Source organism: Empidonax traillii, unplaced genomic scaffold, assembly GCF_003031625.1.
Source record: "Empidonax traillii isolate 1590-97213 ecotype Southwest subspecies unplaced genomic scaffold, ASM303162v1 scaffold226:size936269, whole genome shotgun sequence".
In the NCBI taxonomy this organism is placed as follows: Eukaryota; Metazoa; Chordata; class Aves; order Passeriformes; family Tyrannidae; genus Empidonax; species Empidonax traillii.
Window position 1 is genome coordinate 807,236 of NW_020955419.1, and position 24,509 is coordinate 831,744.

General features: G+C 41.4%; 1 protein-coding gene across 15 annotated transcripts in view; it reads right to left on the minus strand.

Moving 5' to 3' along the window:
• Window positions 1-24,509, minus strand: part of LOC114059477 (guanine nucleotide exchange factor DBS-like) — a 162,057-nt gene that overhangs the window by 36,734 nt on the left and 100,814 nt on the right. For all 15 annotated transcript variants that reach the window (XR_003571671.1, XM_027887970.1, XM_027887958.1 and 12 more), the window contains exons 16-20: window positions 8,421-8,487; window positions 7,168-7,283; window positions 5,819-5,888; window positions 933-1,025; window positions 342-434 (exon numbers count right to left, since the gene is read on the minus strand). Coding sequence is in view for 14 of the 15 variants with exons in the window: in XM_027887970.1 (XP_027743771.1) it covers window positions 342-434; window positions 933-1,025; window positions 5,819-5,888; window positions 7,168-7,283; window positions 8,421-8,487 (439 nt within the window). In the remaining variant the exon portion in view is untranslated. The remainder of the gene's footprint in view (window positions 1-341; window positions 435-932; window positions 1,026-5,818; window positions 5,889-7,167; window positions 7,284-8,420; window positions 8,488-24,509) is intronic.

Sequence of the window (24,509 nt, forward strand, 5' to 3'; positions counted from 1 at the left end):
TGACCCAATAAAGCCAAGTTCAATTTCTGCTTAAAGAGAAATAAAACAATAGGACAATGCTTAAAAAATCTGTAAAATATCTTACTTTATACAGAGAGAGTTACACATATAATACTGTACTTCTATTGCTTAGTATGTGAGTACTGCTAAGAAATAGCAGTTCCTATTCTAAAATGCAAGTCCCTTCTTTTTCTGTTCTCTACCATTTTACAACTGAACATTGCAAAGTATTTGCTGAAGAACTGAGCGAGGATTTCTGTCCAGGCAGTCCTGACTGATTTGCAATTCTTTAAGTAAAATGCTATGCACTGGAAATCTTTGCACCCTCATGGAGAACTTACCTTTAACAGCAACTGATACTTGGTGATTCTCTGGACTGGCTTTAAGAGATAAGCATCTAATGAGAGCTTATGATCCAATTTACGCTGACATTCCTGTGAGAGATAACAGGGTAGAAAAATACAAATGTTTCTTGAAACACAGGCAAGATCATTATCATTTGACAATCTGAGGTTATATGTCTGTGAATTAACTGTCAGAAAATTTTGTTCCAGCCGCACAGGAGTTTCCAGGTTATTTATGCCACAGTGCAAATATATCTAAACAAGAGCTAATGTTAAGGTTCAACTTAGTGTTGAAATCTGGCATTCCCTGCTGATGAGATTGCAATCACCTGGGGTTTGCAAAGAAGCCAGCACTTGTTTGGTTTGGGTATAGCCTGCAGTCAGGCTCCTGCACAGGGAATGTAACTACTGCTCTACCTGCCTAATCTCCTGCACAGAGCACCCTGACACACACTGAGCACCTGCCTTCAGTACAAGAAGTGTGCAGAAAAGTCTATGTATTGCTCTATGCTTTCTAGAGAAAGAAGAGATACAGAAAGAAAACGAGCTCAGTGGGTCTTGCACCACTAGCCTGCAATGGAATTCCACCTGAAAAAAGATGCTGTCTCCACACTGTCTCCAGAGAGCTTCAGACCTTGGTTTGTTCTGACAGTACTTTTCATATATTTGGAGGTCCTCTTTCTGCAAGAAAAGGAGAGTTTAGGTAAGGTAAGAAAAAAAGAATTCATAGAGCATCTGCATTGAATCACACTTTTTCTTACCTTCCATCCCAAGACATGAAATAATTAGTACATGGGGATAAATCTGTATGTAAAAATATACTGAAACTGCCAAACTTACTTTTGACTCCTGATTAAGTTAAATACACCTGAAAGTAAGATTTTTTTTTTCCCCTCACTTTTCACACAAAGCAAGGAGACTGCAGACTGGCAGACATACAATGTAATTGCAAAACTGGTATCCTTCAGGGAGGGGAATAAACGGTTTAAAACAAAACAAAAAAAAAAGACTTTAGAAATGCAAATTTTACTAACAATACTAGCACAGACTGTAATTGTTAACAATGTTCACCACATAGCTAAGGATTACCTGTTCAACACACCCTGAAAATAGTGTTGGCTCTCAAAAATACATGGATGAATAAAATAAAATACATGGATGAATAAAATAGCTTGTCCTATTGATGTCCCAGGCCAGGCAGGGGGATATACTTAAATCCTGTCTCATCCAAATTGATAGTGGGTGGATTCACTTTACCTCTGTTTAGCTTTGACTACACTGAGGTCTGTGGCAAAAATCTCACGGAGTCCAGTGAAAACAAAGGCAATCTCTATAAAAGCTCAGGGAGGGATATTCTGAGCTTCCTGGGCTGTGAGGGTGGATGCAGAGATGGGTGTTCCTCTGGCAGGTTCTGGGCTCTCTGGCTATTCACCCAGGCAGCCCAGCAGCCACAGGGCCATGGAGCAGGGCTGGCTGTGCTGGGAGCTCCCCATCTTCATCTGCACCTACCCTGGTCAGGATGTGACCTCAGTGAATCAAAGAAAGCGCCAAAAATAAATCTCAGGAATTCCTGGCTCTTGTCTCGGTGCTTTCAGCCCACTAGACAGTTCCTATACACTCTTGCTGCAGGGAAAGCATTTCCTTTTGTATAGACTTCCTAGAAGAAATCAATGTTGCTGTTGTCTTCCTCTCTAGACACTTACTGACATCACCCTGAGGAATCAGCTGTGAGAGCAGAGTTGGGCCATGGAACACCAAGCTGTGTTAAGGATTAGGCAATACAAAAAGCTCTGTTGCAACTAAATAGAGGATTAATGGTGCTCTTTCAAAAGAGGTGCAGTTTTCTTCACAAAAATAGAATGGTTTGTACATGTTGTCTTGGAGGGAAGTTAGCAGGGGGTCAAACCCATAAAACTATAATCTCTTCCTGGCCCACAGAAATCTAATTGGACTGGGCAAGAAGAACAGAGATAGCAGCAGTCAAGAGCACTATTAGGAGTAAGAGAAAGTAACCCATTTCAATTTAAAGAAAAGGTACAATAACCAACAATTTACCAGTAATGTGCCATAGTGGAACCACCCAACTGCTACCTGAGGCAGATACTTACATCTTTAAATACAGCTCTAAGTTTTGCAATATTGTTAGAAATAGAAAATTCCTGATAAAATTACTAGGATCAGACTCTAAAATGCCAAAAAATAATTAATTGCCTAATTATTCAGATCTCACTCTTACATGCTTAACTCACATCTGTTTTCATATCCAAAGGTTCTGACTTCTTGCTGGTATTTTTACACCATGCTCATCTCTCCTGTAATGCTTTTCCTTTCCTCACAGATTTGCACCCTGAGATCTCTGTAAGCTCCGATGCACATGGCATTTATACAATTATATTTTTGACTGCTGATTTATGAATAATTTTTGCTTCAGAGCAGAATTTAGCCCTTTGAATCCAACTCACAGGTTTCTGATCAGCTGCTACTGTCCTTTCACAGATAGATTCCTTTCCTAAATGCTTCTTTCACCCTGAATCACCAACTGCCCTAACTGCCAGCTCCTACTAAATTATTCCCTTTTTCAAGGTTAGCAATATGAACAAGTAAAGAGTGGTAATCCACAGTGAATCACTCCTGCCAGATCACCTGGCACATGTTGGTAGGCAGTCTGACACACCTTTGGTTCCATCCTGGGCATTCCTTGGTTCGGTGAGCTTTCCTTCTTGCCAGTCCTTTGTACAGCAGATCAGCCCAAACTGTCCCTCCTGCTGCTGATAAACCCTAGGACACCCATCCTGGGTAATTCAGTGCACATCTCTAAACAGCTGGGTAATCCTTGACCACACAGAGCTTTAAATAAGGTCAAGCATCTCACTGATGGTGTAATAGCTGCCATGTGGGCAAAGCTGAGCCGGCTCACTCGCAATTTAGTTCATATGAAAATCGTGCCCTAAACAAGGTCAAGCAAAGTGGGAGGGAGGACAAGAAGGGCATTTCTGGCTCATCTTTTACCTGATTCTGCTACCATGTTCCAAGAGAGAAGCCAGAGAGGAGAAACAAGCTATGACTCCACAGCCTTTCTGTCATCACCTGAGAAGGGTTCACATTTAGGGTGACAGCTGATCTGGTGTCACTGGTGGAGGTGGGAGAGTGTGTGGGGACATGGCAGAGGAATGACTGGCAAGGGATGGAGGGACTCTGGCACCACTGCAGCTCTCAGGATGCTTTCAGGGAACTCTGAAATCAGGGCTGAAAAAGCCCAGTGTCATCAGACAGCGTAGAGGTTTTCAAGTATGAATCTAAAAAACTGTTTCTAATCACAAACCCACCGTGATGTTGTGGCAGGACGGCCACACCCATACAAGGAAGGAGAAACAGAGAAAAGAATCTGCAACAATGTGAGTTTCCTCACAGAACTCGGGCATCACCTGGAACAGCAGCTGCTTCTGTTTCTCCCTGTTTTAGCAAGCACAGCCATAATTTATGGGGCAGCCAGAAGCCACTGCTCAGCAGGAAGGCATAAAAAGCTGCCAAATCATGGGGAACACAAACACACAACCAGACTTTTGTTTGTGCCTCCTAAAGGCAGTCCAACAGAAACAACACATTTCTGGACTTTATGTGGCTTCTTCTAAAAACAGAACATAAGGGCAAGTTCTTGAATCAAAGGTGCTACTGTGTGAGCAGAGACATCTCAAGAGAGAAGCTTGTGCTTTCTTAGTGTGAAATTTGAAATCAGGAGAAAGCAAATGCATGATTTAACCTCTTATTTGATAGACTTAGTGTGGTTTGACTAGGGCACAGAAACTGATGAGCAAAGGTGACAGACTGGCTTTCTTTCACTTCAACCTGGACCACAGCTTTAGTGCTGCTTTCATTTTTGTTGAAAAGTGAGGAGAACTGGGCTCGTCACTATTTTCACAGAGAGAGACATAAACTACAATATTTAAATATGGAATCTGAACTTTCTGCAGAATTATAGTGTCAATTCTATGTCAAGAATTTTTCTTTAGCTGTAAATCCAGGGATATTTGCAACACATGGACTATTTTATGCTTCTTGGATTTCAAAGGTCTGCATTTTTCAAAGACCACTTATCCTCTTTTGCATAATGATTTCACCACAATATTTTCCTGCTCAGCATCTGAATCTTAGGATAACAACATATTCCTTAGTAGTGTCATTTAGTCAAGCTCTAAATGCTTTGCTGTTAAACAGCAAATAATTCAGTGAACATATAATCATGTTTACACTTGTATGATTCTCTTCAGTCTGACCTGTTTGTAAATTGGGGGCATACCCTTTGCAAGAATCACATGTTCATAATTCCCATTAAATCTTAGTGATGTGGGAGTGCTCAGCATCTCTGACTGGTACATGCAAATCTGCCTGTATTTAATGTGTGCCCTGGAAAAGCAGCAAATGCTAGATGTATACAGGAGAGGCAGGAGGTACCTTTGACTACAGTGGATAGATTTTCCCATTTCTCATGCCACTTCCATTTTCTGTGCAGAACACAGAGTCTTATTCAAGCAGTTTTGTCAGACTCTGAAAACGGTAGCAATCCACCAAAAGAGATTTCTTTTTTCTCATTAGTAGGGCCCCTGAAAAAGTGCCATATAAACAAGCACCTGTGGTTGTGTTGCAGGAAACAGAACTAACACTCAGGCTGAGGGGGGTGGTGGAGCAGGGACATGACTGGGAGCTCTCAGGGAAAGCTGCAGAACTTGGGCATTGAGAGCCATCAGAAGTGACACACGTGGGACTGGCCAAAGCCACCACTGCCTGATGGCTTGAGGCTTTCTCAGAAATGAGCTCTCTGTACTTTTAAGCAAACAGCTGACCCCCACCACTTCATACAGGCGGGGAAAATCCCACTTGTTGTTGAATTACGTGAACAAATCAGGGAATCGACCTCACAGAGTCTTATGGAGCTGGTGGGGTCCGTGCAAGGATGGCAGCAGACTCTGCTGGGCCGGGTCTAGGGGAGTGAGTCCTGAACTGTGTGAGAAAAGAAGGATAAGATAAGGCAGGAACAGGATGTATTGTCTGCACTCAGAGTAACCTTTGGTAATACTGTTCTGTGTTTTTTTACTGCAGGTTGGTGTCAGGGTTATGTCAGACTGCTGGTATAGATTTGTCTGATATGAAAAGCATATTAAACATTTGGATCACTGTTCTTTGTTGGTGTGTTGTTTGTTTTTTCATTTTAAAGGGGACTCATAATACTTGGTAAACAGTGGTAACAGCTCTCTTCCTGTCAGTAAACCAGGTAAAGAGTTAGATTTCAGGATACATCCTTGTTAACTGTGGCCTAATTAGGGAATATCTTTTATGGATACCTTTTATGGAATATCGTTTATGGGAGTTGCCCTCATTCACAAAAGCAATTGGAGTGAAAGAATAGGAGTAAATCTGTAAGTCCTGTAGGATAAGGCCATAGATATTCATACAAACCTGCAAAAGGATGTACTTACTCGTTTTAAAAAGCACCGGGCAAGAAGCTCGGGGTTTTCAATGCAATTTTCTATCTCCTTAAGGAAAATCCTGAGAGGGAGAAAAGAGAGCAAAGAATAATGTAAAATCCTGCTTACATTGCATCTAGCCTCTGTGTAAATCCAGCTTAAAGCCTGTGCGTTTGCAGTACTAGGATTCAATGAGGAAGGTAACAATTCTGACACACAGAGAAATACATATTTATAAAATGGGATGTGCTTCACAGCTGATTCCCTGAATCACCAATATTATCATGTTTTCATGTGATTACAGGCATTTGATACATCTCGTTCCTCTGGCTGTTGAGATTTGTTTCCACTATGTAGCCCAAATACCTGCAGCCCATTTGGGTATGAGGATTTTTCAGAACAGCTGGAAAAGACCGGAAAGCTCTGTCAGATGCAGTTGCTCAATCAGCAAGCAGTGGAAATATGGGATATAGTCCAAAGGCTTCTGCAGTGACAATCAGTGCATGAAGCCTTTAGGGAAGGACTGGCCTTGCAAAGGGAGAGGAATATCTTTCTCCAAATGGAAGACACAATCTTTCAAAATAATACATAAATAATATATAAACAGGAAAATAATTTTTGTACTAGGTATTAACTACTCTGGCATAATATTAAGATTTGCAAAAGAGAGAGTTTTTAAATTTATTTTGTTCAACTGTGGTTGTTACATCTTACAGGGAATTATTATTCAAAATAATTCTTAGATTCTCACTTTGGTTACAGCCAGTTTTACTTACACAAGGCTGGGAAAAGCAGGAAATTTACAGAATTAGCCCTAAGCCTTGTGTTTTCAAAGCTGATTGAAAAGAGGTTAATCTTGTTCCTAACTGTAGTTATGGGCTCTACATTACCTTGTCCACAGTATGGACAAGGTTTCTGCCAAGGTTTACGACCATATGAAGGATAAAATTCCTTAGGAAAAGTGCTATGAAAGATATCACTTCTTCAACATGATAACAGAAATATAGGACAAATAAGCTGAACACAAAAGAAAACTTCCTCACAGAGAAAGAACATCACGATTTAGTCCTGCAGTATTTATTGGTGTACCAAGAGAGGTGGTAAAATACTCACCACGAGGGGCATTCAAAATGGATAATGCCAGGGGAAATCACCAGTAAATGCACGAAAGGGTATAATGTTGCACAAGAAAAGGTGAAATGCAATTATCTCGGACATGATCTCTACACAAGGATTTTACAGGACACACACACAGTCAGAGTGAGGACGACTTTTCCTGCCAATGTACATGTGAGTATGACAAAGCACCCAACAAAAAAGGAGCACCCAAGGACACAGAACAACCACCAGTTCCCACATGCCTGTTGTGGAATTCGTAGATTTCTGGGAGGTTCCCAAAAAGAATTTCCTTCTTGTTTTGAAGTGCAGATGGAATCAGATGTAATAAATTGGGATTGTCCATTTCTGAAGCGTACCCCTGCAGAGAAGAGCGGAAAATAAAGCCAGCCTGTTTTTACCAGGGGAAGAAGTACCACGGCTGATACACTGGAAAGCCCCAAAGTCTATGTGGTTGTTTTCTCAGCAGAGCATACAAAGGCTGCTCTGATGCCTGCTGCTTTGGTGCTCCCATGAATTTCTGATGTTTCTGGTTTTCCCCAGAGCTTTTATCAAGTAACTGTGCAAACACATTTTTAATCACAAATGGACAGATTACTGGGTTAACCAAAAAAAGATGAAGTTATGTCCCGAGGATTGAAAAGCCATTTTGGTCATGTAGGGGTGGAAGCTGCTAGGATTGACAGACATGTATCTTTCTGCTACACTGCTTCATTGCATAAGGTTTAGTTTGGATTTATTTGTTGAACTGTGGTATTTGGCTTGACTATTTTGTTGTTTCTTGTAGAAACTCAATTGTGTTTCTTCAATAAAAACTTTGAGAGAAAAACATTCTGATTTTAAACTCGAGTAATACATCAGTTACCAGAGCTGTCAGCCCTCACAGATCAAATACAATAAAGAAGTAACCACATGTCCTTCAAGTCCCACCCAAATACAAGCACGATTGATCCCTACTCAGCTTCCATCCTCCCACACACTGGGGACCTCAGACTCCACACACACAGAGTGTGCTGATATCCTATGAGTTTCAAAAGTTCAAGAACTATATTTGCATCATGAGCTGCTCTTTTCTGTGTTCAAGCACTACAGGACAATAAGGAAGAGCAGGAGGAAGGCCTTCCTTTTCCTTAATCTTTTTCCAAACCTACATTCACAGAATTTAGTGTCTGGTCCCATGGAAATCAAGGGTGCTGCTTCTGAGACCTACTGGTAATATTTTGGAAAGGCACATCCTTAGCTATTCCTCTGTCCATAGCTTTGAGAACCACACAACTTGTATCATTCTGTGGGCTGGGCCCAGGGGAGGTGCCTCCTCCTTCAAGCCCTGAGGAAAGAGGTTCAAAACATCCTTCCCATTCTCCTTCTCCAAGGCTGAGCTATCTTGCTAACACAGCCTGTGTGTTATAAACATGAGGGGGGAGTGCTCAGCCCATGAGCACCTGCAGGGATGATTTGGAGGTGAAGCACTGGAAGTCATTTCAGAAGAGTTTCTTACCTCTATTATACTTTGAAGTTCTTCCACATAAACCCGTTCTGTTTCTATCAGCTCATTGATTATGTGGCTAAAAGAAAAGAAAGGTGGAGATTTATAGTGTTTATCCACAGTTCAACAAAGCACACATGAAAATAAAAAATGGTATTCCTTGCATATTCCTTTTTATGCCTCTGACTTCACACAAAACACTCCTCTGGAGGTCATTTCTCAGTACTTCAATATTGTGCTTTGATAAGATTAAAAGACCTAAACACTAATTTTTTTTTTCAGCTCATTTTAAACTTCATCTTGGTTTCTTTTGTCATTTTTATACCTGCAAATCATAAAAAAAAAAATGCCCAGAGGGCAAACAAAAAAATGCATTCTCTTCTAAGAATAATTAACAATACTCAATAAAATGAAATTATATTTCCAAGCTATGTTAATGTTTCTGGTTTACTTTCTTTTACAAAATAAACAAAAATGACGACTAGACTTCTTTAATACTTTGCAAAAATGGCAACAGGATGATGTCAGAAGTCTGGAAACATGGAAGTAAATTAGAGTAAAATATTTATACTGCATATATCTTGAAGATGCCTGATATATTTCACAGAAACATGAATGTAACCAGTTGACTTTTGGACAAATAACTAATTAGATTTCAAAATAAAATTGCATTAGGTCTCTCAGCTTTTTTTTTTTCTTAATGCATCAATTGTCCCATTATCGAGAAAGTGTTGTCTTTAATACTCTTGTGAACAAAGTTTTCAGATTAACTCCTCCAGAGGTTTGAGAAGTTTCTCCCAGTAGTAAAGTACAAATGCCTGGTGTTCTTTTCCTGGTCCGTGCTCCACGAGGGTCTGTAAGCACTCAGCTACCTCAAGCAAAAACACGTCACAGAAGGACCCTGGGGAGGAACGTCCAGAGGAACTGGAGGATGGCCAGCCACGAGCAGCACACAGCCTGAGGCCAGTGAAGTGTGGGCAACTATTGGCATCAATTCCAGCACGTGCATTCACCCAGCATCTCCCTGGACATGTGGCCTGTGTCTGGTTACCTGGATTTTCCATATCACACAACCATCACATAATCAGCCAGACCCATAATCAGCCCTTCATATCACAAACCCCACCTGTACTGGTGCATCCACTACAAGGGGATTTTGTCATCCTCCACAGTTTTTTAGGATTTGAGATTGAAAGAATGATCACACTTCTGATAAAGCCTCATTTGAATGGTTTGGCCAGGCATTTGAAAGTAAAATAATCACATTTCAGCTTGCAGCTTGAAATGCAAAAGCACTGACTAAAACATTACTAGGCTACTAAAATAGATTCATTGGTTTGCTTTGGATTTCCCCAGTCTTTTTCAAGGCAATGTGGTTTTGCAGACTGGGTCTGAACCACTTATTCTGGTCTCATAGGCTGTCACTGCTTAATGCACCACTGCTTGAGAAACATTATAAATACTGAGAAAATGAGACCTTACATTCAACTGATCCATAATGTTTCAAATTTTGTTATAAAATAGCTAGGATTTCATAGATATCTTGACATAATGCCTTAAATAAAGACCAAGTTGCAGAGTGTCCACCACATAATTTAAGAGCAGCAAATTAAAAAGCTATGTGAGTGTGTCTTGCTGCTGCAGGGGAAAACATTTAGAGGTTTAAAGGAGATACTTTTATGCTGACTGTGTGAGTGTGCTGGGTTGGGAAATGGTGAAGCAGAGAGCTCGCTATATGGCACAAGGGATTTAATGGCATTTGAGATGGTCTAACAGCCTAGATCTGATTCACATCAAGACATGAGGGGTGAAATGTGAGAAGCTCATCTCTTCTGGGATGTCATGGAATTGTTTATGTCACAGAATTGCAAAGGCCTTTAAGATCACAGAGTCCAACTCTTAAACCAGCACTGCCAAGTCCACCTCTAAACTGTGTCCTCAGTCGTCACATCTATATGTCTTGTAAATCCCTCCAGGAATGGTGACTTCCAGCTCATCCTGTTTGTTGCCCATGCTGTGTGAACTGGTGTAGATGAGCTTCAGCTGGGCTACTGATCCCACCACCTTTTTGGGGAGAGAAGCACTAATTTTTACATAACTAATTTTTACATAAATGCCTTCTCAGGCATTTCTGTGGTTTCTACCTCATCATTAACCCTTGTGTCTTTGCTTCCACATGGATCTCCATCCCTTACCTCCACTGAGACAGCTCGCAGAAGGACCTTGCTAGTCTGCCCTTCGTGCCCTGCTGTGCAAACTGCTGCATGGACTGTCATGCCAGGCCCTGTTTGCCCACCCTGTTTGTAGCACTCCTGGTTGCTGCCACTCCCCAGGGGTTTCCTTTATAAAAGAAAGGCTGGGGAGGCTTGGCTACCATTGCTTCTGGCCACACCCAGGTCCCATCAGCCGCTCCTGCTCCAGCTCTGGGCTCCTGGTGACTCTCTCTGCTCTCCCTGTGGTTTCTCCAGTTTGGGAAACCCTGCCTTGTGTACTTTCCACTGTGAGAGAAACATATCTAAAAACTCTGCAGTTTCTGCTACAGTTTCTGTTCCACTGCCAGTGCTGGAGCTGCTGACCTCCGTGACTGTCATGGGGCAGCAAGGGGAACTCAGCATGCACCTGCTGCAAGGATCGTGTTTAAGGGAAATATGATACAGCAATTGAAAGGACTATTGTCACAGGCAGTTCTTCCAACGCCCTTTTCCCCTTTGACATGCATGACTATGTTAGAAGTAATTTCTAGTGTAACTGGGATGTGTGAGGTTTGTCTCATTTCAGAGACATTTTACAAGGATGGGAGGTTTGTGTGGCAGCAGTCCAGAGACAATAAAACTGAGCTGGCTGAATTTTATGGGCAGCTCTCACAAGGATAGTTCCTCACCAGGATCATTCTCAAGCAAACAGGCCATCTCAGCAGGGATGGTAAAGGGTTAGGCATCTGACCCGAAAGTTTAAGTTTTCCCTGGAATCTGAGAAATCCCAAAAGTCCTATCTGTAGGCATCCTTGTTGCCAGTAAATCTTAATTCCACTCAAGTATACTTGCTCGATTTCTTTCCCTAAAGAAACAAATAAACTCACCAAATTAGAAGAATTTGCCAAAGGTGGAATATTCTTATCCCAATAGTACCTGACTCACCAGCTTCCCCGGTGTGGAAATAGTGAAACACTGCTCAGGAGATCAAGGCCAGCTTTTCTTCTGTGGATGGATTTTACCACGTGTCCTGGGAGAGGGGGCTCAACCACCACTGACCTGGCAAAGAACTCTGGATGGCAGGGCCTCTGCTGCCACCATCACTTAGCAGAGTCAGGATGTGGTTGTGGCAGGGATCACACTCAGGCTCCTTGATACAATATTGTCAGATGTTCCTCCAGCAAAGGAAATTTCTTGTTATGGAACAAAATTAAATGCATGAAGTAGATCACATTTCACTGAATGATTGATCTGAGTTTCTAATGAAACATCATGGCCTTGGCTACACTAAGACCACATTTCCCCCAAGTGGGATTTCACTTTTGGGTGAAATGGGTTTGCTTTGGGCAGGTCATTCCTGCTTCAGCAGCTATGGAACCTGCAGCACTTCTGAGATCTCACACTTTGAGCCAGTCTCCACCCCTCCTAGCTCTGGGAAGCACTGCACTGCCAGCACAATAAGGATGAAAAGAAAGGAGAAAATAACAGGAAAACTATTTCTACTTTGTCACTAGTACTCTCTCTGACATCTAGCATGTTAGTCATGACATGCTGGAGTGAAGAAAAAAAAATGATTGCACAAAGGATTCCTTTCAACAAGGGTGAGAATGTAGGAACTGCAATGGACATCAAAGCATTGGGAAGAGACTTGTTTTTAGCCAAGGTCATAAGTGAAACCTTGAAAATGAGGTAAACTCTGGTATTAATTAGCACCCTTCACTTACAGTGGTGCATTTCTCTGTCTGCCCGTCTGTGCTGACATTATTGCTGTGCACATAGTACAAATAGCAATTATCCATGTTGTTAACCAAATATAAACTTACCCTGCACTGCATTGCTCTGTTGCAACAAAACTGTGTCAATAGGTATTTATCTGAGCTGGCTTCCTCTGGTAACAGAGAGCACAGAGAGCACACTGCTGGGAAGGTCATCACCCCAGTGACCATAAAACAGACACATACCAGACCATTTTATGTCAATAATTCTTTCTCCTTCCTTCTTCTTTAATAACAGAAGAAAAAGGAAACACAATTGAATGGCTGGACAAGCTCCCCAGAGGTGTCAGGTCACTCTGCAGGTCTGTGTCACAATCATTTTGTTAGGAGCAGTGTCAGATGGTTTCTCTGCTGTGGTATGAGCTGCCTTAGAATACCCTATCTAATAAAATGAAACACTAAGCAGAAATAATATCTAGAGATTACCACAACCTATTAATATCTCCTCTGCTAAATCTCAATTGCTTTGTGCTCATACAGTTACTATTTGTGCATCCTGCTCCGATGGCAACACAAACTAATTCAGGATTTTTGTTCCCATAGCTCTGCTTCTTCTCTAACAAACTCACTGGGCTCACCTCCCCTCACAGATCCCGTTTCTATGCCAGGATTTGCTATCACAGGTGCCTGTCCTGATAAGGGGTCTTTTCCCAGAAGAGGAATTGGAGCCATCAAATAGAATTAAACCGTGGTGAGCTTTTCTGAAAAGAAACCCCACTAGCAATCATAACTGGTGCTTCAATATTACTGTGGTGCAGAAAACCTGTCTGTGTGACAGATGTGGAGCCAGCAAAAGTGGCCCTTGTAAATGAGTACTCTGTATCTGCCTTGCAAAAATGCACAATGTCTAGAAGATGAAAAGTTACCATGTTCAACAGCTGAAATAGCAGAATATGAGTGTGCAAGAGCAAAATACTCAGTGGAATTTATTAAACTAATTTTAAAAACCCAGCCACTTTTAAAAATGTATGTAATATAGATAGATGTCTACTTAAATTGAAAATACCGGCTCTTTTAATACCCGAGGTTTCAAAACTGAATGACTCTGAGTACAGTACAATGGATGCATAACCTTAGAATAAATATCAACACTGGATAGAGTTGGACTTAGGAGGAGTGAGAGTGAAAAGTGAGCACAGAGGTAAAGACTTCCTTGTCCCAATACTCTGGCTAGTTTCAAGTGCTGTGAAATTTCTATTTCCAAATGTAAATAAAATATAACAAAATTGTATTTTTTGCATTGGTATCTTTTTTGTAGGGATCAAATGGGGAAAATCTCGCTGTTGCAGTAGAAGCAGAATCAGCTATAAACAACACATCCAGTTTTGAATTAGAAATCGCTGCAAGAAATTCTAAGACTGGTCTAATCTTAAAATCTCAAAATTATCTTAGGGCTATGGAATTGAAAGAAATGACAGCATGTCAGCTGCTGTGTAGAGGAAACTTCCATTCCACCTACATAATTACATTTAAGAGGAATTATTTTTCACTTCTCGCAGTGCTAAAAGTGCTTTATCCGGTTGAAAAGTATTCTCAGGTGAGGTTGTGCAACAGCTCAAGTGAAATTTGAGTAATAAGTCAGTTGTACTTTGCCTCCTAAAGTGGAATAAATGATCATTCTGGACATAAGAACATTTGCTTGTAAGAACAGACCTTTGTATTTGTTAGTTGATATAGAAAACATTTTTTGCTTCTCTGCCATATACTCCAATATTTTTCAAACGAGAGCAGTGCCTTGAAAGAACAATGACTGTTCTTGAAGTACATTTCATGGCTGCAAACAAAACCCAACTAACTAAATTTGAGAAGCATAAGGGATTTAGGTAGTATGCTCTACCTCATCTGAAAACTAGTGCCCCTTGGTGATGATATTGTAACTGCCTGCCGAGGTGATCCTGTTCTGCTGCAATGTCAACTGGATTTGCTCCACCTATTATGGAAGTTGTTCTGAGCAGAAGGACTGCATCTTTGTTAGAAATATATTTCACCACCAAAGTCACAATTTATAATATTTTGCTTCTTCTGAAGTGATCTGAACTCTTCATATATAAGGAATTGTCCCACATTCATTGTTCCCAAAACAAATGACCTTGGGGAAATATTTTTATATATCTTAATTAGTTGGCCTACATTATAGGAACCAGAGCATAGTTGTTAATGGAGAGGCAAATTAATTAAATCACCTACCAAAAGGAATAATATGAATAGAGGACTAAAAGTCATGCAGGAGTTGTCTCTCATCTCAGCTGTGCATCTACACTGAATGAAGCAGTTCTGGACCCAAATTTGAGCTTTAGCCAATGTGGATGCTGCAGATTGGTCCTTACTGTGGCCAAAATAACAGGCCATATAGCTGTGTAAATATTTGTCAACTACCCATATTTGTGAACTACCCATCAGGCCCACCTTGTGATTTTGGTCTTTTAACCTTGCAGCTGCACCATTTCTATTTGATGATAAAGATTTATTTAGGTCTATGCTATCTCAGCACTGAGTAATCAATTAGCTAAAAGCAGGTGAATAATTTATAGATCAAACCTACTACTAACTATAACTGCTAAGTGGTATTAGTATTAGGTTGTATTTTAGCAGATTGCAGTAGGTTGCCAGCAGATTGATATCCACAGAAGCTACTACACACACATGGTTGTAAAATATCTGATGCAACTGAGACACTACAAGTTAACAGGCTGCTCCCACACTGTGCAGACTTCCATATAATTTCTCACAATTCTTTGTTTGCTTGAGATTCTGGGTATTTACATGCAGGCCACAGAATTAACTTAATTACTCCAATTTCAATACTCTTCCTTAGAAACATTATGCAATCAAAAGCAGACCAGCTGATTTCTTAGAGCCAGGGAATCTAAGAAGGCAGCAAATATATTGCATAAAGTGAGGGCAAGAGAGAAAGAAATAATTCTTCACTACACTTAAGTATGGATTTGATCTGAATGGATTTGATCTGAAGCCACTATGGGCACTGAAGTTTACCAGCCAACAAAGGAAGCTCATTGTTTTATAAAATACCAAAATACAAGTGTATATATATATGTCTAAAACCTAATTAAAGGTTATTAATATATTTAGATTTACCTTCTTTCTTGTTTCTAGCTAGCAAGGACTAGAACATACAGTCCAGGCTGATATTTAAAAGCTAAGACCCCTGAAATTAAGCACTCTGAATTTTGCATGTCCTACCAGTGTGGGAAATTCACAGGGTTTCTGTGTCTTGGAAGTAATTTCTTTCCTGTCTCCTTTTTTCTTAAAAGTTGGAAATAGAGCAGGTAAAAAACCTCTAGATATGCAACAGATTCTTTTGCAAAAAATATTTAACACCTTTTTTCTATGCTTGACCTGACTTTTAAGACCGCAACTACTTTCAGATTACATGTAGCATATTTTTTCCATTCCTTTGTAGACACAATACAATAATATCCAAACACCAGTTGACCTCATTGAGCAAGAAATCTGATAAGGGCTGACAGTGCTGTGGATTTTCCCATGCAGAGTGGTAAAGCACAATACTTGAAAAAGGACTTTCTTAATAACAGCAAAAGTCACTGTGGTAAAACCCTGAAACCGTCAAACAGACAAGACCAATAAAATAAAACCCAAAAGTAGGTTAAATGAAGCTTAATGGGAACTATTTATACTGTGAATTTATGTTGACTACTAGAGCTCAGGCTCTAAGTCAACCTGAACCATGCCCACAGCCTCCAAAATTCTCTAATCTCAGCTGGGTATCCTTGCTGGTGTTATCTCGGTGGGACAGAGAAGGATTTAGGCGCATGTGACTCTGCTCCACAGAGATTCCTACACCACCCTAATGCAGAGCACCTCCATAGCTCTTGTGACTAACACCTCTCATGCCTGTGGTACTCACTCGTTCCCTTCCTGCAAGGACATTTTGTGCCATACAGAGCCCTTTTGGATTGGGACAGAGAAGCTGAACACGAAACTATTGTTCACTTCATGGAAATGACAACACACATTCTATCCTGAAGGGCCCACTCTGCTGGAGGATCAGAAGAGCTTCAGTGGTTTTGATTCTCATAGCACAGCTGCCTTCTACAGCTTTGTTCTGTGAGACTTCAGAAGGTCATTTGGGTAGAATGAGGAATTGGCTTTATTATTAAAATTAATGAGTTTATGTTGGAGAGGGCAGACCAGAGAAGTTCATGTTGCACTTGGAAGGGAGGGGATGGATTTGGTGAAGATGCCTCGTCCTTTGAGGGCCTGTATTTCAAGCATTGGAACATGCTGCCAAAGAAGTGGGGCAGTCACCACCCCTGGAGGTATTTAAAAGATATGCAGATGTGGCACTCGGAGACTTGGTTTGGTGGTGGACTTGGCGAAGCTGCATTAATGGTTGGATTCAATGATCTTATAGGTCCTTTCCAACCAAAGTGATTCTGTGATTCTGTGATTTCAGTCTGACATATCACCCTAAGGAAACCTCATCCTCCAAAATCTGCTTCTCCCTGTAACAGGACACATCATTGTGCCAGACTTATACTCTATGGTCCTCCAGCCCAAGCTCTGGTAGATCTCTTGGACATGCCCTCCTTTTAAATGTCCTCAAGAATCAATATTCTATGGGGCTCAGGAGAAATAAACCAAGGTGTAATTTATGTGACAATGGGAATAGAACAGGGAGCGAAATTTCTGACAAGCTAAAATGGAGCTCATGTGAACAACTGGAACACATATTCTGTTTTAGTTAATCTCCTCTTGACACATTTACCTCAGTCAGTAAGTTGTGAACTGCCATGGCTGAGGAGCAAGCATCCCTCTTCTGTGTGTCACGCTTGCTCTGCAGTGGGAATCGGGAACAGAGGGGTGGGCAAGGATCCTGCCATCTGCACTACCACACTCCACCCAGCAATGACTGGGAATCACAGCTCTTAGCAACATCCACATCCATTTACTAAACTGTACTTTGGACAACACTCTCTGCCACACCTCTGAAATAATGCTTGCAGAATTTAATGATAAACTTAGAGAAAGAGGGAGAGACATCGTCTGTTGGAAGATATCCCAAAGTTAGAAAGCAGCTTCGGAGAACTGTAGGTTACAGCTGGAGAGGGTGTTCACAGGGCCACTTTACAGGAAACTCTCACAATTGCAGATTGCAAGAAATTGGGGGAATATTACCCAGCATTTGGATCTCTTACCTTCTTCTCTAAACAGCTGCTAATAGCCAATGTCCAAGATAATACAATGGCACAGATAGATTTCTGGGCTCATTCAGGACTGCCATTCCTTTCCTTTTTCTCCCAAAAGAATAGGGAGCTTGGTTTATCAGCCCCAGTGGCTGTTACAGGTCTTACACCAGCCTTGCCTATGTGGGAAATGCCTGATTTGCCGCTCCAGTGTTTGTGAGTAGAACTGGGGCTGGGTGCAGTTGCGGTGCTGACTGGAAGAGGTAAACACACACCAGGCACAGCTATTACAAAGGTTGGAGCTTTTGGTGTCCTCTGCCCACACAGCAAGTATGGCCTGACAGTCCTAATGGGGAGCCAGCACAGACAAACAGAACTGTTTTACAAAGAAGAGCACGCTCAGGGCCATGTTATTTAGCTGTAATTCGGGTCAGATGACATAAAGGCAAGACTGTCCATGCTAGTTTGTCCAACATGGTTATGAACCAGGGAACAGCATTTGAAGACACATATGTAATAACCAGAAATGCAAATAAAGCATCAGTGCCTTCCAGCTAGAGGCTACACAGAAAGATCAGCAACAGTGTGTTGAATAATTTGGATATGCACAGGAATTCTGCAGGATCTGCAGGGGATCTACTTGACAGACAAGTGATATTATATAAAATAGAATTTCTGTTTAGACTCATGAGGCTCCATGAAAAAAGTCTACATGTATTTTCAGAAGTAAACACAAAATTCTAAACATGATTATGTCACAAATCTTCCAAACCTATTTATTATATTCCCAGTTAATAAGCAGCTTGTTAAATGTAGGAAGTAAAGTCAGCAGTGATTTACTGCCCAGTGCAGTTGATGAATCACTCCTCCATTGCATCACTAGCTACACAGGACTGAGTGATCTCCCATCTGCTCTGTCCTGTCTGCTGCTGTCCTGCAAACCATGCAATTATTTAGATCAGCCCAGTGTGGGTGCAAGTCACTGACATCTGATTAGGCAACACGATCTTGCTCTTTGTGCTGCTGTAAATAACAATGAGAAGTGCTCAGCATTCCCCCATGAGCTAACTGACACACAGAAGATGCATGTTTTTAACTACAGATCAGTTTAAGGGCAGATTTCATTGGAACTGGCATGAATGTGCAAGGGGAAGGCTTTGGCAACTGTATGGAGAATTTTACACTCTGAGAGGTGTGATTGCTCCTAGTTTGTTTCCATGATTTCTTAGCCTGGAGACTGTCACTGTACTGCCCATTAAAGACAAGCTGCACCATCTGAACCGAGGTGCTGTAAAATCACACCAGTGCCTCTCCTCTTTCCCCATCCATCAGCTTGGCAGTGATAAGACGGCCAACATCCTCCGCTCCTCGGCTTGTGCCTGTTAGGTGGGATTTCAAGGTCTCCTCCATGCAAATACAGAAATGCCAAGGACTTGCTACGTCAGAGCAAAGAGGGTTTTATGGAGAGGGGACAGAGCCACAGTTAGGGGAGAAACAACCATAGAAGTCTTTGGGCCCACATGTGCTTCTTCAGAGAAGATGCATCCAGTCCTAGGCCAAAACAAAGCTGCCTTTATTTGCATGTGCTCTGTAAACCCCCAGCTGGATCAGGGGGCAGGAGAGATCATGTCCTGGGTGGGCAGAGGAAGCAGGAAGAGGGTACAGATTGCCCCACATTGACTCCTTGTTTGCAGAAGTTTCCAACGCTTTTCAAGTGGAGCACAGACATTCCTGTGACACAGGGCAAGACAGAAGGTACCTCTGATCCCAATCACCCCACGGGCCTGAACCAAACCAACCATCCAGGATGTGCATGTCGCCAGCTGCATTCCAGGAGCCTGCCCAGAGCCAACAGGCAGCAGAACAACTGCACAGAAAACAAGTTGAGGAATTCCTGGAATTTCTGAAGAGCGTTAAAATAACCTTAAGTCTCCAATAGAAAGCAGGTATGAGAGATAATAGCAAAAGTGCCTGCTTAATCCTCTTTGATATTCCATTAAAGTGCAAATTTTGTAAGAAAATGTGTGAATATTGAGAGTGCTTATTTCAGCTTTTCTCTACCTCCCAGATTCTTTAGGAGCAAGGACACAAGGACTTCAAGAAGCCTCCAGAACACTCATTAAACTATTGTATTATAACAATAAGGATTTTTTTTTCTCCTGTTCATAATTTTCCCAGTTCCCAGAACTATTTGGAACTATAGTAGGAATAACATCTCCTCTTGCTATTCTACACAGATTTCTATCAGCAGCAAGATCTCCCTACATGGCAGCATACCCTTCACTTCAAAGATCTTCCCAACCCTTTAGGCTGTAATTAGACTTGTAAGTGCTGGAGCCAATCTGCCCAACAGGGAATCTTCTCCTAAAACAAAGATTTAGTAAAAGCTGAAAGAGACGAGGGTGAACAAGAAGTGGCTTGTGGCTTCTTGAAATTTCTCCTGCTGACTGCACTTTCATTAAGTCTGGTAAAAGCCCAGCTCTCTGTGCCTATCGATAAAGTCAAGACCACAGATTCTCTTTTAAAATGTAGTTCTTCCCCTCTACCAGTTTTTATCAAACTGGAAATTAGACTGGAAAGACATGCTGTTGGAGTTCTACTGTAATAATTCTGTCTCAACCACTCACCAAAATCACCTTCTTTCCATTGTAACAGAAGTTTTATGTTACGTTATATTATGAAATTTGTCATATCTTCCACTTACACATTGTATGGAAACCTTTGCAATGGATCCTACTTGTGCCATATTAAAGGGGCAAATCATTCCCCCTTTTGGGATTGTCCAGTCTGGAAAACAGAAGGAAGTCCAGAAAGACCTTTTTATGGCCTTTCAAAATATAAGAGAGAGGAATTTACTAAGATCTGTAGTGACAGCACAAGGAACAACATTTTAAACTGACAGAGGGAAGATTTAGATCAGATATCACAAAGAAATCCTTTACTCTGAGAGTGATGAGGCACATGGGCACATCCCTGGAAGTTTTCATGGCCAGGCTGGATAGGGCTCTGAGCAATCTGGTCTAATAAAAGATTCCCCACCCATGGTAGGGGGTGTTGGACTAAATGATCTTTGAGTCTGTTCCAACCCAAGGTATTCTGTGATTCTAATATTTATCTCTGCCTCCTGTAGAAGTACTGCACCTTTGGCTAATAGCTAAAAAAATCAGGAACCTTAGTTCTCTCCTGCCATATGCAGCTCTGATGATTACAACAAGCACTCGGACACCAAAGCTTTCAGCAGCATTCCCTGAGCTACTATTATTTTTGACACCAGTCCACACCTAAATTTAGCAATTCCCAGTCCTAATGTCAGTGCAACTTTGCTATTGCTGATTTAGAATAGGGCTCTGGCACAATATTCTCATTCTGAAAATAGCTTCTAATTCTTTACCCAGGGCAGAAGGGCTGTCCTGCTCCACCCACACCACCTGATGATTCAGTGATATACTTATGTTCACAGTGATGCACAGATTGATTTATGAAGCTCCCCAGTCCTTGTTAAATCAATAACACTGAGGCTAGGCCTGACTCAGATATTAAGATACACTGAATTTAAAGGACTCTTAAATTTTAATCATATCCAAATCTGCAGTTGGAACCTGTCATTTAAGGGTGCAAACACCTTCAGGCATAGACCCATGGGCTGCACACTCCAGAATGCAAATTTGCAAAGTGACAGCTGGCTGCTGGTGTGCAGAAGTGATCCCAGATGCTCCACAGGTTTCCTCAGCATGTAAAGCAAACTTTAAATGCATGTTCAGAGGACAGTCAGTGAGTTTGGTCTTTGTACATGCTTGGAAACTATTTTGCACATTTACAGTAGTGCTCCATGCATATGTGATAGCTGAGGCCACTCCTTATTCTTAAACTTGACTCTCTCTTTCATTCAAGTCCCATAAATGATACCTCAGACTCCAAACCCCAGAGCTGGTCATTCATGAGGTTAATTCTACCTGAATATAAGCTTAGGAGAGCTTACAGTCTCATGAGGATTTAATTCAGAAAGCAGGGATTGTGCTGCTTATATGACATCCCACATCTGAGTACAAACCCACCAATGCCTTGCAATTTTCCAGTTTACTATTCAGTAGTAATAGACATGAATGAAAATGAAAGGAGTAACACTCCTGTCACTCCTGCCACTGCACACTCACCGCTTCAATTTACAAGTTGCTGTGCTAGTAAGTGACCACTTGCAAGGCCACATTGTCAACTCACTGAGAACATCAACACCACATGCAAGATCTGGGGGGTCATCTCATGAAAAGAGTGAAACTATGGTCAGAAAGCCCAGGAACAGATGTCAAACTGGCATGTTTTCAAAGGGAAGCACTAACATCGGCTAACAAATTCTCCCAGCCTTTGCTGCAAGGGTGACTAGAAAAATGATGGGTGAGTCAGATCCAAAGCCAATCCACCACAAAAATATTTCAAATTTTGTTACCTGATGAGGATCATCAATATCAAGTATTTGAGTGGAGTTTCTTGATCAGTTTATCCACTCCATTACTATGAAGGAATAAATATGCACCTTTGCACGCTCCCAGTCACTTCATCCTGCCCCCTTCCTTGCATTGGCAGTGAGGCTACACCAGCATGCACACTCAGGTAAGTTGAGCAAGAGGAGCTGACTCAGCTCAAAAGTAATCTCACAAAAAGAAAGAAAGAAAAAAAAAAGTCATACCAGCTGCACACTTGCCAGGCCTGTACAAGGGATGCAAAAGGACAACATGGAGTGTGTGTGGGAAGAGAAAGCAGAAGGGGCAGCAGCAGCCCTAAATGAGCTTAGACTGATTGTGAAACATCAGAATAGACCTATGAATCACACATTTCCTTTCATAAAATAATACCCCAGAACATCTGATCATCTCCCCACAATAACATTTGAACATAAATTGAGTAATATCCCAGTAATGTAGTTAATGCATATAAAATACTAAGGACTGCAGTCGTTGGGACTCCATGGATTCGGTCAGTTTGCTACAATAACAGGCATTTGTGTGAATTAACTAGAAAGGGTTGCCCTTCTCATGATTTTACCAAAAATGCCCAACTCTTTTATACTTCCACTCTAAGCACAGTCATGTAGTTGTGAAAGACTATCACATTTCTCATATGGGAAACATCTCATGGATACACAGAAAGATGCTGGTTTGGCTTATCAAACAGAACTGTTCTTCTTCCTATTGATTGAATATCTCCTCTCATGAACCCTGGGCCCAGACTACCCTGGGCTGCACTGGACAACACAACAGTGTGGCCACACAGGCACCTGTCCCAACCCGTCCAAGTGCACTATGCAGGTTCCTCAGGGCTCCCTGGAGACTCGAAGGCTCAGGAGCAATAAATGACAGATCTCTGATCCCAACCTCCTTGTGAAAATGCTTCACTGGTAGGCAGGCTTCTGTGTTACTTTCTTTTCAAGAAACAAATTGTTTAACAGAATTTCCCTCCTATCTTCCTCTTCCACTGGGCAAGAACAGCTAAAAGCATGTTGCTCATATTGAGAGTGTGAAACAGTGAGAGCAGAGCAGCTTAACACAAATCTGCAGGAATTACAGATCCCACTACAAAACCATAACATCTAAGTATTTCTCCCTGTTTTGTTGAATCTTATTAACCCATTATTTACACTGATACTGGGCCTGAAGTCTCCAGCCAGACATGAGGCCAACAGGGACAGATGGCTGTGTGGGTACAAGGAACCCGCCTGCCTAAATGCCCATCCCTGCAAGTGCGCCTTGCACTCTCCCGCATCCGTTCCCGGTATCAGTCCTTGCCCCAATAAACCACTTTGCTCTCTCTAGAGCTGTGACCTGAACCTGTGTGTGCTGTACCACTGCACGACAGCAGAACTACACCCAGGGTAGGTGTTTCCTGTGGAAAACCACACGTGAGGGGCTTTCCTGAGTAGTAGGCTTGATGGTGCACATTCCTTTTTCGTTGGTTTAGAGATGCAACTTGCTCTGCAGCTGTCAGGGCTGAGTGGGCAAGATATGGCTGAGATGGGATGTTTGAGATCTAATTTATAAACAAATAAAGGTTGAAAAAAACCTCCCTTACAACATCACTGGGGAAAAAAGAAGAGTTAGAGCTTTCTTTCTTAATAAGCTTTATCTCAACAGAGGACCTGACCCTAACAGGATTTTGTTTTAAAATAAAGAGAAAGAAAAGGGGAAAAGGGAATGGGGAAAGGAGAAAGGAGAAAGGGGAAAGGAGAAAGAGGGAGGGGAAGTGTGATTACTTCACTGACAGAGATGCTGCATTTAAACTGGAGAAAATTCAGATCAATCAAGATGGGACATAAGTGAGCACAAAGGAAAAGGCATTGATCCTTTGAGCAGATGTCACTTTTCAGGAGAAAAGTGGACAGAACTGTAAGACAAACTCAGTCACATCAAATTAAGTCTCTTTGCAGTGCTGATCAAAAGCAGTGACTCTTGTTCAATAATTGAAATACCTCTGACTTTGCTTTCCATGTACCCAGTTCTTCAAAACTTGTAATTATGTCTGAATCATGCTTCCACATACACACACCTGAAATTCTAAATGTATCTCCTGATTTTGAAAATGTGGCTCATTGAAGCTGTATTTTCTGGGTGCTACATTATCCAGACACGTATAAGGCAGAAATGATAACTAAAAGTAAGAAAGAAGAACAACTTACAGAAAAAACCCCTCACGTTTGTGAACTAGGGAAAGAATCAATAATTATCATTCTGATAAGAAAAATGAATGATGCTTGGTTTGGACTTGATGATTTCAGAGGTCCTTTCCAACCCATCTGATTCTATGATTGTATGATTCTGTAAAGCTATTTCTATTATAATTTAAACACTGCTTAGATAACATGTCAAATTTCCACAATGATGTACAAACTTTTCCTTCTAAGGTGAACTGCCAATTGTAAAGAATTATATTTTGTCTTACTGCAGAATCAAACAGACAAAGAGAAATTTGAGAAAGTTG